This window comes from Malaclemys terrapin, chromosome 3 (genome assembly GCF_027887155.1).
Source record: "Malaclemys terrapin pileata isolate rMalTer1 chromosome 3, rMalTer1.hap1, whole genome shotgun sequence".
Lineage (NCBI taxonomy): Eukaryota > Metazoa > Chordata > Testudines > Emydidae > Malaclemys > Malaclemys terrapin.
In genome coordinates, this window is record NC_071507.1 from 191,910,043 (window position 1) to 191,922,220 (window position 12,178).

At 44.0% G+C, this 12,178-nt stretch overlaps 1 protein-coding gene across 1 annotated transcript in view; it reads right to left on the reverse strand.

Annotated features, from left to right (window-relative positions):
• Positions 1-3,392: 3,392 nt before the first annotated feature.
• The window catches only part of OPN5 (opsin 5), a 47,682-nt gene continuing 38,896 nt past the window's right edge, over positions 3,393-12,178 (reverse strand). The window contains exons 6-7 of the mRNA XM_054023586.1: positions 9,062-9,291; positions 3,393-6,826 (exon numbers count right to left, since the gene is read on the reverse strand). Of these exons, the coding sequence (XP_053879561.1) occupies positions 6,763-6,826; positions 9,062-9,291 (294 nt within the window). The 3' untranslated portion in view covers positions 3,393-6,762. The remainder of the gene's footprint in view (positions 6,827-9,061; positions 9,292-12,178) is intronic.

The window sequence follows — 12,178 nt, forward strand, 5'->3', positions numbered from 1 at the left end:
GGTTCCGGCGGCGCTCGGCGGGGGGTGGGCTCCGGCGGGGGGGGCAGCGCGGGGCTCGGCGCTTGGGGGGAGGTACGGCGGCGCTCAGCACGGTGGGGGGGGTGGGCTCCTGCGCACGGCGCTCCACGGAGGGGCGGCGCTCTGGGGGGGATTCCGGCGGCGCTCGGCGGGGGGGGAGGCAGCGCGGGGCTCGGCGCTGGAGGGGGGATCCGGCGGCGCTCGGCATGGTGGGGGGGCAGGCTGCGGCGCTCGGCGGGGGGTTCCCGCAGCGCAGCACTCGGTTGGGAGGGTTCGGGGGGGCGGCGCTTTTTTTTGCTGCCTGGAGCAGCAAAAAAGCTAGAGCCGGCCCTGATCAAGTCACAGTGCTTACGCCCATCTTCAGCTTTGCAGTAAAGACTAGTGTGGGATGTAAGTGGCAGAAAGGGCCTCGCACTGACTCTGTGGATTTGGGTGGATTTCACTGTTAAAGCAAAACAAGAGGAACACAAACCACACAATGGTCAGGAACCATCACAAAAACCATGCTCCTTTGTTTCAGGTTTTCAGGGTGAAATCCTGATATCAATGACAAAACTCCCATTGATTTCAATGAGATCAGGATTTCACCCTTCATGTGCAAACGCAGGGCCAGCTGAATTCTCTGCTGGCATAAATGGGTGAAGCACCGCAGACTTCAATGGAGCTGTATCCATATATACCAGCAAAGAACTTGTTCCACTAAATGGAGCAAAGAGGGAAGTTAACTCTCATCTCTGTGAGTTTTGGCTCTGATGCACTCAAGGTAGGATAATGGCATGACATTGAACTCCACGCTGACAGGTGTGCCACTACCTACTTCATTCTGTAACTACAAACCCGTCTGCCAAACTAAATCAATTAATAAATACATATGGAAACATTATCAATGTAAAACTATATTTAAATTACTTTCTGAATAGCTTACAGTGGAGCCTCTAGCACTAGGAATGATTCTATATACAGCATATATAGTTAAGTTTTGTAATGAAATTTGGATTTCACTTATCATTCACCTAAAGTCATGGTACATTTCCTATATTACTAAATTCTGCTTTCTTAGAAAAATATATCTAAAATATATTTTATATCGCTAAAATATCAACATGTATAACCACAAGCCCCTAGTAGTTGTTTTATATATATGCATGTCATTTTCTACCATTTATTTTCCCCTTCAATTATAATATACATGAGTCTAGTGGTTTCTAAACATAATATGCTGTACATATGCAATTGTACTCTCAACAGGTCACTGGCATTGTTGAAAATGTTCTGGTTTAAACATGTTGAGTTTAGGGATCAATGTCAGATGGGGCTATTTTTCACTGATGTTGGGGAGCTTTGTCCTATCTCACTCAGGCACATATCGGGGGGGAAGGTGGGGGGAAAATAGGGCTGTCATCAAAAACCCTTTGTCTACCTATTTTGTCACCACCTCCCCCAAAATATTTAAGTGTATCCAGAGCTGTGAAATAAGAAAAGTATTGTCTCATTATTTGGCTGTACTCCCCCGTCTGGCTGTATCCATTTGTTGTCTCTAGTCTTATACTTGGATTGTAAACTCTTTGGGGCCAGGAGGGATAGCTCAGTGGTTTGAGCACTGGCCTGCTAAACCCAAAGTTGGGAGTTCAATCCTTGAGGGGGCCACTTAGGGATCTGGGGCAAAATCAGTACTTGGTCCTGCTAGTGAAGGCAGGGGGCTGGACTTGATGACCTTTCAAGGTCCTTTCCGGAGATAGGATATCTCTTTTTATTTGGGACTGTCTTTTTGTTCTGTTTGTACAGTGCCTATCACAGTGGGATCCTGGTCCATGACTAGGACTCTTAGGTGGCAACACAAATAATAAGTAATATTAATAACAACAACTTCACAATAAGTAAAGATAAGTATCAGGCAGAGAACATATTTTTGTCACATTTCAAAGTAAGGGTTATATCATAAATTGCAATATTTCATCTCAGGCTGAACTACAGCTGTTGCATATTTGGCACTCCAAATAAATATCCTGTATGCAATCTGTGGAACTTTATTTAGAGAAACCATTTCTTTCACAGAAAAGTAACTCTAAGCAGAGTGAACCCTAACTGAACTGGCACACCTCAGTGCATTGCAGCAATCTCTAACCTTCACTCTACTTCACTATAAATGGAGTTTCACTGTACGCGAGTTCACAAGAAGATGACTTCACTGCATGCAATATAGCCACCTATACACAGGGGTCACTACTGACTCTCCTTATAATAAAGACACCACTGGTGGGTTATCTAATCTGTTCTGGAATATCCACACAAATGGTGCCCCAACGGCTTCACTTGGGAGCCTGTTCCATTGCTCAAGTGCTCTTGAGCTGAGACTGTTTAGCCTCAACTTTTCCTTCTTTAGCTTCAGGATTTGTTTGTTTTTCATTCTACCATCTTCTGAAACTGTGAATAATTCCCTGCCTTCATTGACATTATCACCTTAAAACTATTTATAGACTGACAAAATTCACTCCTAGCCATCTCTATGCTAGACTACTTCAACTTAACCGTATCAGCTTCTCCTCAGAGCCTCCAATGCTTCTACTGTAGCATCTTTCCCTCCCAATATCTTTGCTAAACCATGGGGACCAGAACTACATGCAAAGGGGAAGTCTCTAATCACACCATTGTAAATCAAAAGTAACTCCACTGAATTCAGGAAGCCTGGTTTTCCACTGTGTTGGAGAAGATTCTCAGCTGGTACGAATTTGCCTCTTGAGTGTAAAACCAAACCAGATCAAAATGGTTGGGTCAATTCTGACTACACTTGCAAGGTCGAAGGTAGAGGGGAGAGTGTCAAAAGTCAGAAACAGAATCAAAGGCATCAAGGACCTATGCTATCTAAACCGACAAAGCAAAAAGGGCCCTCATGCTCCTTCCACCCAGGACGGGAACCTTTGCTTCAATTCTGCTTACATTGCATGAGCAGACACTTTTCGAACTCTTCAAAGGCTGGGGATACTGTTAACTTTTTACATTTCAGTGCATGTCTTTCTTCAATTTTTTGGATACCATAAAAGTTTCTGTTTAATCTTCTGCCAGCCCTGGTATCTCTTGCTATATCAGAAACCTTGGCAGAATTCAATTTTTATTTTTTTATTATTTTGACAGATAATATTGGTGTTTATTGTTAAGCCTTTTTATCATTTTACATTTTCACTGATGTACAAAATGATGGGTTTTAAGCATTTTTTTTCTATTTTTATCAATTTAAATGTGCACAGTTGTGGGAAATTAGGGACAGGACCAGGAAGTACAGGGTTCAGACAGGAATTGTTTAATGACAATATATATTGAGATTCAAAAAGTTAAAGAGTTATAACTGTTAAAACACAAATTGTCAGCATCACATGTCAAAATGTACAAAGTCAATATCCTTAAATCAAACACTAATACATTCTCAAGCAGCATTTTTCTTACTTTGCCTATCTGTAAATGTCACCTATGGAAACATTTTTTTTGTCAGTTTATGTGGGTACGATGAAATCAACGTTTACGAATTAAAAGCTAATCCTTCCAAGCCTATCCATCAGAATGAGCTTGTCCCCTCTTCTAACCTTTCAGTAGCCTTTGAAATCCGTACAGGAGGCACTTACAGCCAGGGCTGGCTCTGGCTTTTTTGCCGCCCCAGGCAAAAAAGCCTCCCGCTGCCCCCCGCCCCCTGGCGGGGAGCGTGGCGGGGGGGCAGCGAGCCCAGCCGCAGCCCTGCTCTCCCCGGCTGGCAGGAGCACCGGGGGGAGGGCGGCGAGCCCGGCCGTGGCCCCACTCTCCCCGGCCGGCCAGAGTGCTGGGGGGAGGGCGGTGAGCCTGGCCATGGCCCCACTCTCCCCAGCCGGCCGGAGCGCTGCCGGGCGCCCCAACAGCCCCAGTATGTTTAAAACAAAAAACAAAAAAAACCCAACCCTGAGCGCCGCCCCCCTCCAGGTGCCGCCCCAAGCACATGCTTGGTAGGCTGGTGCCTGGAGCCGACCCTGCTTACAGCTTTATGTTTGGGTTCCATTTTCTCCATTGTCTATGTCTACATGACAAGCTAATCAAAAAGTCTTCACATCCATATGGCCTGTGTGACTTTGCCATCTGCAAGCTGAACTGTAACCTTGAAATAGACAGCAGGGCTAGATCTCACTGAGCCAACTGAGGTGCCCAAGATAGGTAAATATTAAAGAATAATGCTGTCCTGTTTAGGACTGGAATTCAATAATTTTCTTTATCCAGGAGGCATTGGAAATAAGTTTAAGTTTTCATGACTTTACCTGACATCACTTTGAATCAGGACAGTTTAATCTGAGTGTGCATATAAGGCATATAATGAGATATGTGAATATATAATATCATTTATAATATTTATTCAACATTTGTGTTAATGTTTATGCATAAAACCAAGAAGTTCCTTAACATAGCTAAGACACTGAATTACTGAAAATACCATAAAAAGATCTTTCAGAGTCATATTTCACACTCATTCATGCTGACTTACTTTTACTTTTTTCAGTAATTTGACTCAAGTATTTGGGCCCCAGCCAGGTTTACAACAATCACAAGTGTGGATCTTATGAGGAAGTTTTATAAGATTTTCATACACTGTCCTTGTGAAATATGAATTTTATTTTTAACGGTGAGCATGATCAACCATTGGAACAAGCAAGCAAGTGAAGTGGTGGAGTCCCCATCTCTTGTCATCTTCAGATCGAGACCGGATGCCTTTCTGGAAGATGTGCTTTAGCCCAACACAAATTGTTGTGCTCATGAAATACCATGGCCTGTAATAGACTAGATGATCTAATAGTTCCATCGTGCCTTAAAATCTATTAATTGGATGAGATCTACAAGGCCTTATTGGGGTTTACATAAGTTACCTGTATTTAAATTAGACGTAATGCTTAAGGCCCTGAGTCAGGAAAATATCCCTATCTAGAACATGCTTCACCTACCACCCGAAATGCAGCCACTTCTGGGGTGACACAACAACTATTTAACAATATATAGTAACACAGCTAATTGTTCAGGGCAAGAGATGAAGAAGAAAAGTTTGAAATTGAAGGAGAAATGTAGGCAGGAACCATGAACCCATCCTCGCTGGAATTTGGCCAGAATCCTGGTAACTCTTACTACTATCATGAACTCTGATATAACAAGTCTCCATTTGTAGGGCCACAATCTGCAGCTCTCAGTCCTTAGTTAGGCTAAACATCCATGGACATGAGTGGAAATATAGCCTGACTAAGGACTGATTAAGAGATGCAGAATTGTTTCATCGCCAAATACCTGCACCTTGCAATGGAAGCCGGATTTGGCCCTCAGTAGGTTGCACTGTGCAAATTGCAGTGTTGGTAACACTGAAATTATTAGGGAGGAAAAATCCCAGCTTCCCTTCCAGGACTTACTCAACTCATTTCCTTACTTAACTATGTTGAAAGGGGGAACTATATTCTCCCTCATTCCCAGCCCAGGATCTACAACATACACTTTTCAGTCCCTTGTCTGAAAATCAATCGATACAGTGAGAACTGTTTATAGTGCAGCTGTGGAATGACAATATGATAAAAGCACCACGTGTCTTCTGGGTGTAACAACTCGTCTCAAACAGGCTATTAGCTGAACTTCTCTCTTAAATGTTGCCTTTCCTTCAAGGATTGGTTTAGGGGAAATTTTTGACTCGTAGAATTATTTTAGGAATAACCACATTCTTGAGATTTTATATTAAATATGAAAGCTGCTTTCATTTGAAATTAATTTATTTTGCATTTTAATAAGGTTTTCTTGATGAAATAATATACAAACGTCAAATATTTACCTTTAGTGTCTGTCTGTGTAATGGTGCCTACATTTCAATGGTCAATCCAGAAAAGAAGCGGAAGGTGCTGTCTGAACCAAACTGTAAATAATTATTATGGAAGCTGTGTGTGGGGGTTTATAGTTAAGGTCAGGAGCGAGCTTTGCCATTGTATATATAAAACCAACATCATAAGGAATGGGTATAAGAGCGATGAGAGAGAGAGAGTGTGTGTGTGTGTGTGCGCGCGCGGTGGGCATGGAATATCTGTTTTATACATTTGACCTTCTGCTGGTTATCAGCATTTCTATAACATTGCCCAGCATTTTCGCGCAGCATTTCTAGTGCTTAGAGATGGGCAAACTATTGTACCAATAAATTACTGGACCAATTTAACCCCTTTTCTTATTTGTGGATTTTCCAGGAATAGACTTTGCTTCTCTTTGTTCATGATTCAAGATTTCATTTGCAAATGCATTTCAACCAGAGGAGCTATTGGCAAACACCGCACTTCAATTTTGGCTCTTTGTGGTGCATGATTAATTTCTGCTCCTTGGATTGGATAACGTTGATAAAGAGGAAGAGGGAAATCAAGTGATTTCAAGATAGCCTTACAAATGCATAGCATGAGTACTCATGAGACTTTCACTTTCCATGTAGAAAAGAGTCACTCATAGTACGTGCACAGAAAAATAAATAAAAAGGGGTTTGAATCCAGCCAAAGTGAATTCACAGTTTTCATTCAAATGAATATTCTCTGTATTTTCTTCTTCTATTTGCCCAGCTCTAATGTTGATACTCCAGTTAGGGTGAAAAATTAGATGGTAGTATGTTAGAGGGGAAAAGAAATACTAAAATAAATCTGCCATTGTATTTTACCTAATTTGCAAAGGAAGAAACTGAGAAGAAAAGGATTGTCAGCATGTTTCCATACGCCTGTCCATATGCCGTCACACCTCCAGGTGGGTTTCGTTCATTGCTGTTGGCTCTCTATTTCCAGATATCGTATACAGCCTACAGGAAGGAAATATATGGTCATATTGCCTGAAATAACCTGGCTTTATAAATGATTACAGTTCCATTCCTTCAGATCATTTTATTCATCACCAGACATACGGAAATCCTCACCTAAGGCTAGAGCAGCCCTTCTGCAGATATAAAAGCTGGGAGAGACTGTAAAAAACCTCCCTCCCACATGGAACCCCAGTACAAAGGCTAGACACACACTCAGTCCTTACACTCCCCAAGCCCTTCCACATGAAATATAAGGTCCAAAACAAATATATGGACTAGCAGAGTGGTATTGTGGCAGAGGGAGACAACCTCCATTAAATCCGGTTGATAAGGTGGTTCTTGTTTCCATGTAAAAGAGAGTTGTAGACTAGGGATGCATTCTAAGGCCTGGCCTACATGGCAAAGTTATATCGGGATAGCTATGTAGGTGAGGGGTGTAAAAAGCCATACCCCTGACTCATGGGCGGTGGGTATCAAAGGCAGGGGAAGGTTCAGCCTACCCAAACTGTCTGCGTGGCCCCACCCACACTCCACCCCCAGACTCCCTCCTGCTTCCCACCACCAGAACTGGGCAGAGCCAGGGGGCTATAGCCCTCCCACTTTTTGAAAGTGGATGGGCCTGGCCCGTCCACTTTTTGCCAGAGCAGACCCCACCCTCTTTCTGTCCTCTCCAAGGCCCCATCCCCAGGCCATGACAGCATGGAGCCCGGGCAGCTGTGGGGAGCCGCAGCAGACCCTTCACCTGCCTGGAGTGCAGGGGGTGGGGGCTGAGAGCAGCCCCCAACCCGTGTCCCCACCCCCTGGGCTCCCCGGCCACCTGGGGCAAAAGGAGGGTCCGCAGCTCCAAGCTGGCTCCCCACGGCCCAGCATTGGCTGGACACGGGGGCCTCAGAGCTGCAGCCCGGCCACGGTAAGAGCCACGCAGGCATCTGTAAGGAGTCACGGACTCTCCGTCTGCCCCGGGCGGGCAGGGAGTGGGATGCGGACCGGGGACTGCTCAGGCCCCCCGCACCATGGGCAAGTAGAGGGTCCGCCACCACAGCTCCCCACAGCTGCCCACCCAGCTCTAATCATGGCTGGACTGTGGCTCCAAGGCCCCTCCACCTGAGCCTGGGTCCCTCCACCTACCCTGGGAGGGGGCCTGGGACACAGGCAGGGGGCTGCCTTTGCCGCCACCTCAGGCAGGGGCCCCACCCCACCTCCCATTTTTGGCAGGGATCCGGTGCCCTTGCTCCGGGCTAGTGCTAATGGGGGCCGGCCTGCAGCTTGGGATATTTAAACCTAGGCTGGACAACACGCAGGAAAATGCATTATAGGGTTCAGTTCCCTAATTGGTAAGGGAATGGATGATGAAAAGGATCTGATCTGTAATTTCTATCATTCTGTGAAAAATTCCATTTTGTACTTCCGCACCAGAGGATGCTGTTGGAATCTGAAATGCTGATGCTTAAATCTCCCAGCATTGCTGGGCCCTCAACACCATTCTCCACAGGCTTAGTGGTGAACAACAAACTGACATTTTTTGTCAATAAGGAAAATAAAATGCATAGCTGGTGCCAACACTTTAGCATCCCATACAGCTAAGAGGCCAAATTCTGCCTAGGATACACCCAATGCATTCCCATGGACACTGCAGGCTTGTAAGGGCTGGTTTTGCCTCAATTGTATCATTAAAGCAAATACCTTTGAAAGATTATTTTTTTAATTAGGCACTTCTGTGAATAAGAAAAACACCTGCATTTAGGGATAGATCCTGGAAGGTGCTGAGGACACACAGCTCCCACTGACTTCACTGGGAATTGAGGGCATTCAGTACCTTTCAGGGTTGAGTGCTTATATTAGGTAGGATGGCAAGAGCATGTGACTGATTCAAAGCCCATTGAAGTGAGAGGGAATCTTTCCATTCATTTCTGGTTTTTGAATCAGGACCTACACAAACTACTTCTGTGCTTCAGATGACAAACTGATCACCAGTTACAGCCAAGAAGAAATTGTCCCTCATCTTATACTACAGATGTGGTACAGCTAAGTGTATTAGTGGGGGGGGGAGGGTGAAACCTTCCTATACAGTATCCAGCACTGGCCACTAGGTAAAAAAATAAGAAATTAGGCCAGGTGGACCATTCCTGTATTCCAGGATTGCAGTGCTTACGCTCTGTAAAGATTTTGGAGTAAGGAAATGAGTATCCAGACATTAAACTGTTTTCAGACTGCCCACTTTTTTCCAAAATTTACCTGGATTTCTTCAAAGAGCTCTTCTTCTGAAAGGAGCGGCAACAGGAAAATTTACAATCAATGACCTGGTAAATAATTGGGTTGTACATAGCTGCCGATTTTGCAAGCAAGGTTGGGATGACTGAAACTTGAATGGGCACTGAGTCTGGCTGTCCAAAAGCTGACCACACTGATACCACGGCATATGGGATCCAGGCGATTAGAAATCCTGCACAGATCAACATTGCCACCTTGTGAGAAGAAAAAGAAAGGAGAGAGTACAGTTACTTAAGCGAATGGTCTTTATTGATGCACCGCACTGCACATTACTCGTATTTCCCAGCGTTGCAGACAATGGGAGGGTGCATGCAACAAATGGAAAAATGACCCCCGCATCAGATAAGGTCTGCAGTATGAACCAATGCTGTAATTTATTTCACTTTTCCTTATCTATCTCCAGCTGTACTTTTGCTTGACATCTATAGAACAAATAGGGATTCTGTTGGCTCAAATCTTTCCTTGAGCTCATTAGGCCAGACTAAAACTGAAGAAACTGAACAAAAAGTCAGTGAATTATGATTCTTTGAAGTTAAATTAAATAAATATTTACTACATATATATATAAATAGAGAGAGAACAAAGAGGGGGTGATATGTAGAAAAGGATATTTATATATATTCTTTATAAAACAAAAATCACCTTGTTCTTGGGAATTTAACACCAAGAGAAATGATTTGAAATGCCAAAGTCCTGGATAACGTTCAAGTGATCTGGGCTCATTTAAAAATTTGTGCTGCTTAAGCCACAGGTTTGGCGCTTATCTGAAATACTTTTCACTTCTACAGCCTCTTCCCCCAATTGCTTTCCAGATACACATTCACTGAGCCTCACAACACCCCGGAGAAGCTGGAAGTATTGTTTTGTCTCTATTTCATAAATGGGAAACCGAGGTCCAGGGAGACTGAGCCCCAAAATTTCAAAGTGGGGTGTCTAAGGCTTGAAGTCAGTGAGAACTGGCTAGTGCTCAGCACCTGTCACTATCAAGCTACTTATTGAAAGGCCTAAAGAGGGATTTAGGTGCCCAACTCTGTACACCCACGTCTGAAAATTTTGGCCTAAGTGATTTGCCAAATCAGCAAATGAGCCAAATGAGCAAACCAGTGGCGAAGATATGAACAGAATTCTGGTCTCCTAGAGCCCAGCCTTACAGTGAAAGCTCAAGGCCATTCTTCCGACCACTCATTTGAACCTCTTTGCAATCACACTACAAACCTTGCAAGACCAAGGTCTCCAGAGAGATTTCCAGGACTGGGCTGAAGTATTTCCTGTTAATGTTTCAGAAAGAAAACTAGGTTGCTATCCAAGTGTTGTGTGTATGGGAGGAGCTATAGCTCTCTCCTCTCTCTGTCCCCCATTGCCAGTCAGTGCAGAGAGGACAAAGGACTAGGGAGAGGAAAACAGACTGCAGCAGCTGGAGTTAACAAGGATTCTACCTCCCTTGCAGGCAGTGCTGATGTTGTGTGACGGCATCACCAGCACCCTGGGAGCAGCTGGCAATAGGTAATGGTGGAGGGTTGGTTGTAATAGGAGGGTTAGAGTCAGGGCCAGCTCCAGGCACCAGCCTGTCAAGCAGGTGCTTGGGACGGCCGCTCCGGAGAAGGGCGGCACGTCCAGGTATTTGGCGGCAATTCGGCGGACGGTCCCTCACTCCCGCTGGGAGCAAAGGACCTCCCGCCGAATTGCCGCCGCAGATCGCGATCACGGCTTTTTTTTTTTTTGGCTGCTTGGGGCGGCCAAAACCCTGGAGCCGGCCCTGGTTAGAGTCCTAAGTCGGCCTCATCTTCTCCCTGTGCCCCGGATGGCATCCAGAGAACAAGAGGCTTCTAAGGCAGCTAATAAGAACCCTTCCTATCTTCCACTGAGAAAATGCAGACAATATGATTACTTTGGAGGGTGAACAGGTGAGAAACTGAATGTGCATTGGTCACTTGCAAAACACATGCATTGACAGACCTATAGGGATAGCCATAACTGTTGTATTTCACTGGTCCATTCCAAAATGACACTGCTGAGAATTTAACACTTCTATAGATTTTTTTAAACCAGCTCATAGCAGGGATCTCATTCTCTGTTAAATTCTGACGTTTTGTGAATAATTTCTATAGAATCCTATTTAATTTCTGCAGAACCTCATTGGTTACATTCCTATTAAATCGTAAAAGTTTTTCATAGGAGGTGAGGAAAAGAAGATCTACATACAATTTGTTCAAAAGTCAAAAAATACTCTAACTGAGCTAAAGTTTTGAGTCATTTATTTTACCTGAACAAGCGTGCCCATACCTATATGTAATATGATACAGGTTCCATATTGCATCACATGATATTGTATTCTGAAGTTCATGTTTGACAGCACTACCATAATTCATATGGTATTGCACAGCATCCTAATAGATAATAGTACATGAATAGTCATTTGGGAGAAGTAATTAGAAGGATTACAATACAAATCTTCAGTGAATGCTCTGTTCTCGAGCCAGCTAAAGCCTTTCAGATATTGTGTTATTCTCAACCTCTGTTCCATGTGTTGATATTCTTAGTGGATGTGGTTTCAATATTCTTGAAGAAGTAAATTACATAAAGATTTTAAACCTCCCCCCCCACCTTTTTTTTTTTTTTTTTTTTTGCCATCTAACATTCACGAACCAAAAAGGGAAACTCAAATTCAACCCCCTTTTGAAATTTTGAAGATGGATGATGGGATTCCACTTCCCAGACCCAAACCTGCCCCAACATTTTGGGTTCCAGATAGGATCCGGAATTGGATGGGACATAGTTTCCAGTGTACAGATCCACATGAATGTCTGCTCTTCCAGATGACAGAGATCTCATAACAACAGCTGATTTCATATTTCTGTAATACTGGATCTAAATCTTCGAGATTTAGAATCAAGATCTTTGCACAGAAGGTTCTATAGAAGTGCAAATTATGATTGTAAAAGCCGCACTGCAGGTATACTGTATCTCTGTAAATAAGGCCATCAGAATTTGGGGTTCTTTCTACTATCAAGGCAGCAGCAGCTAACTAACCAAAACTATTCCCATGGCTGTGTTAGCTTGACTGTTTATGCTGCAGGTGGT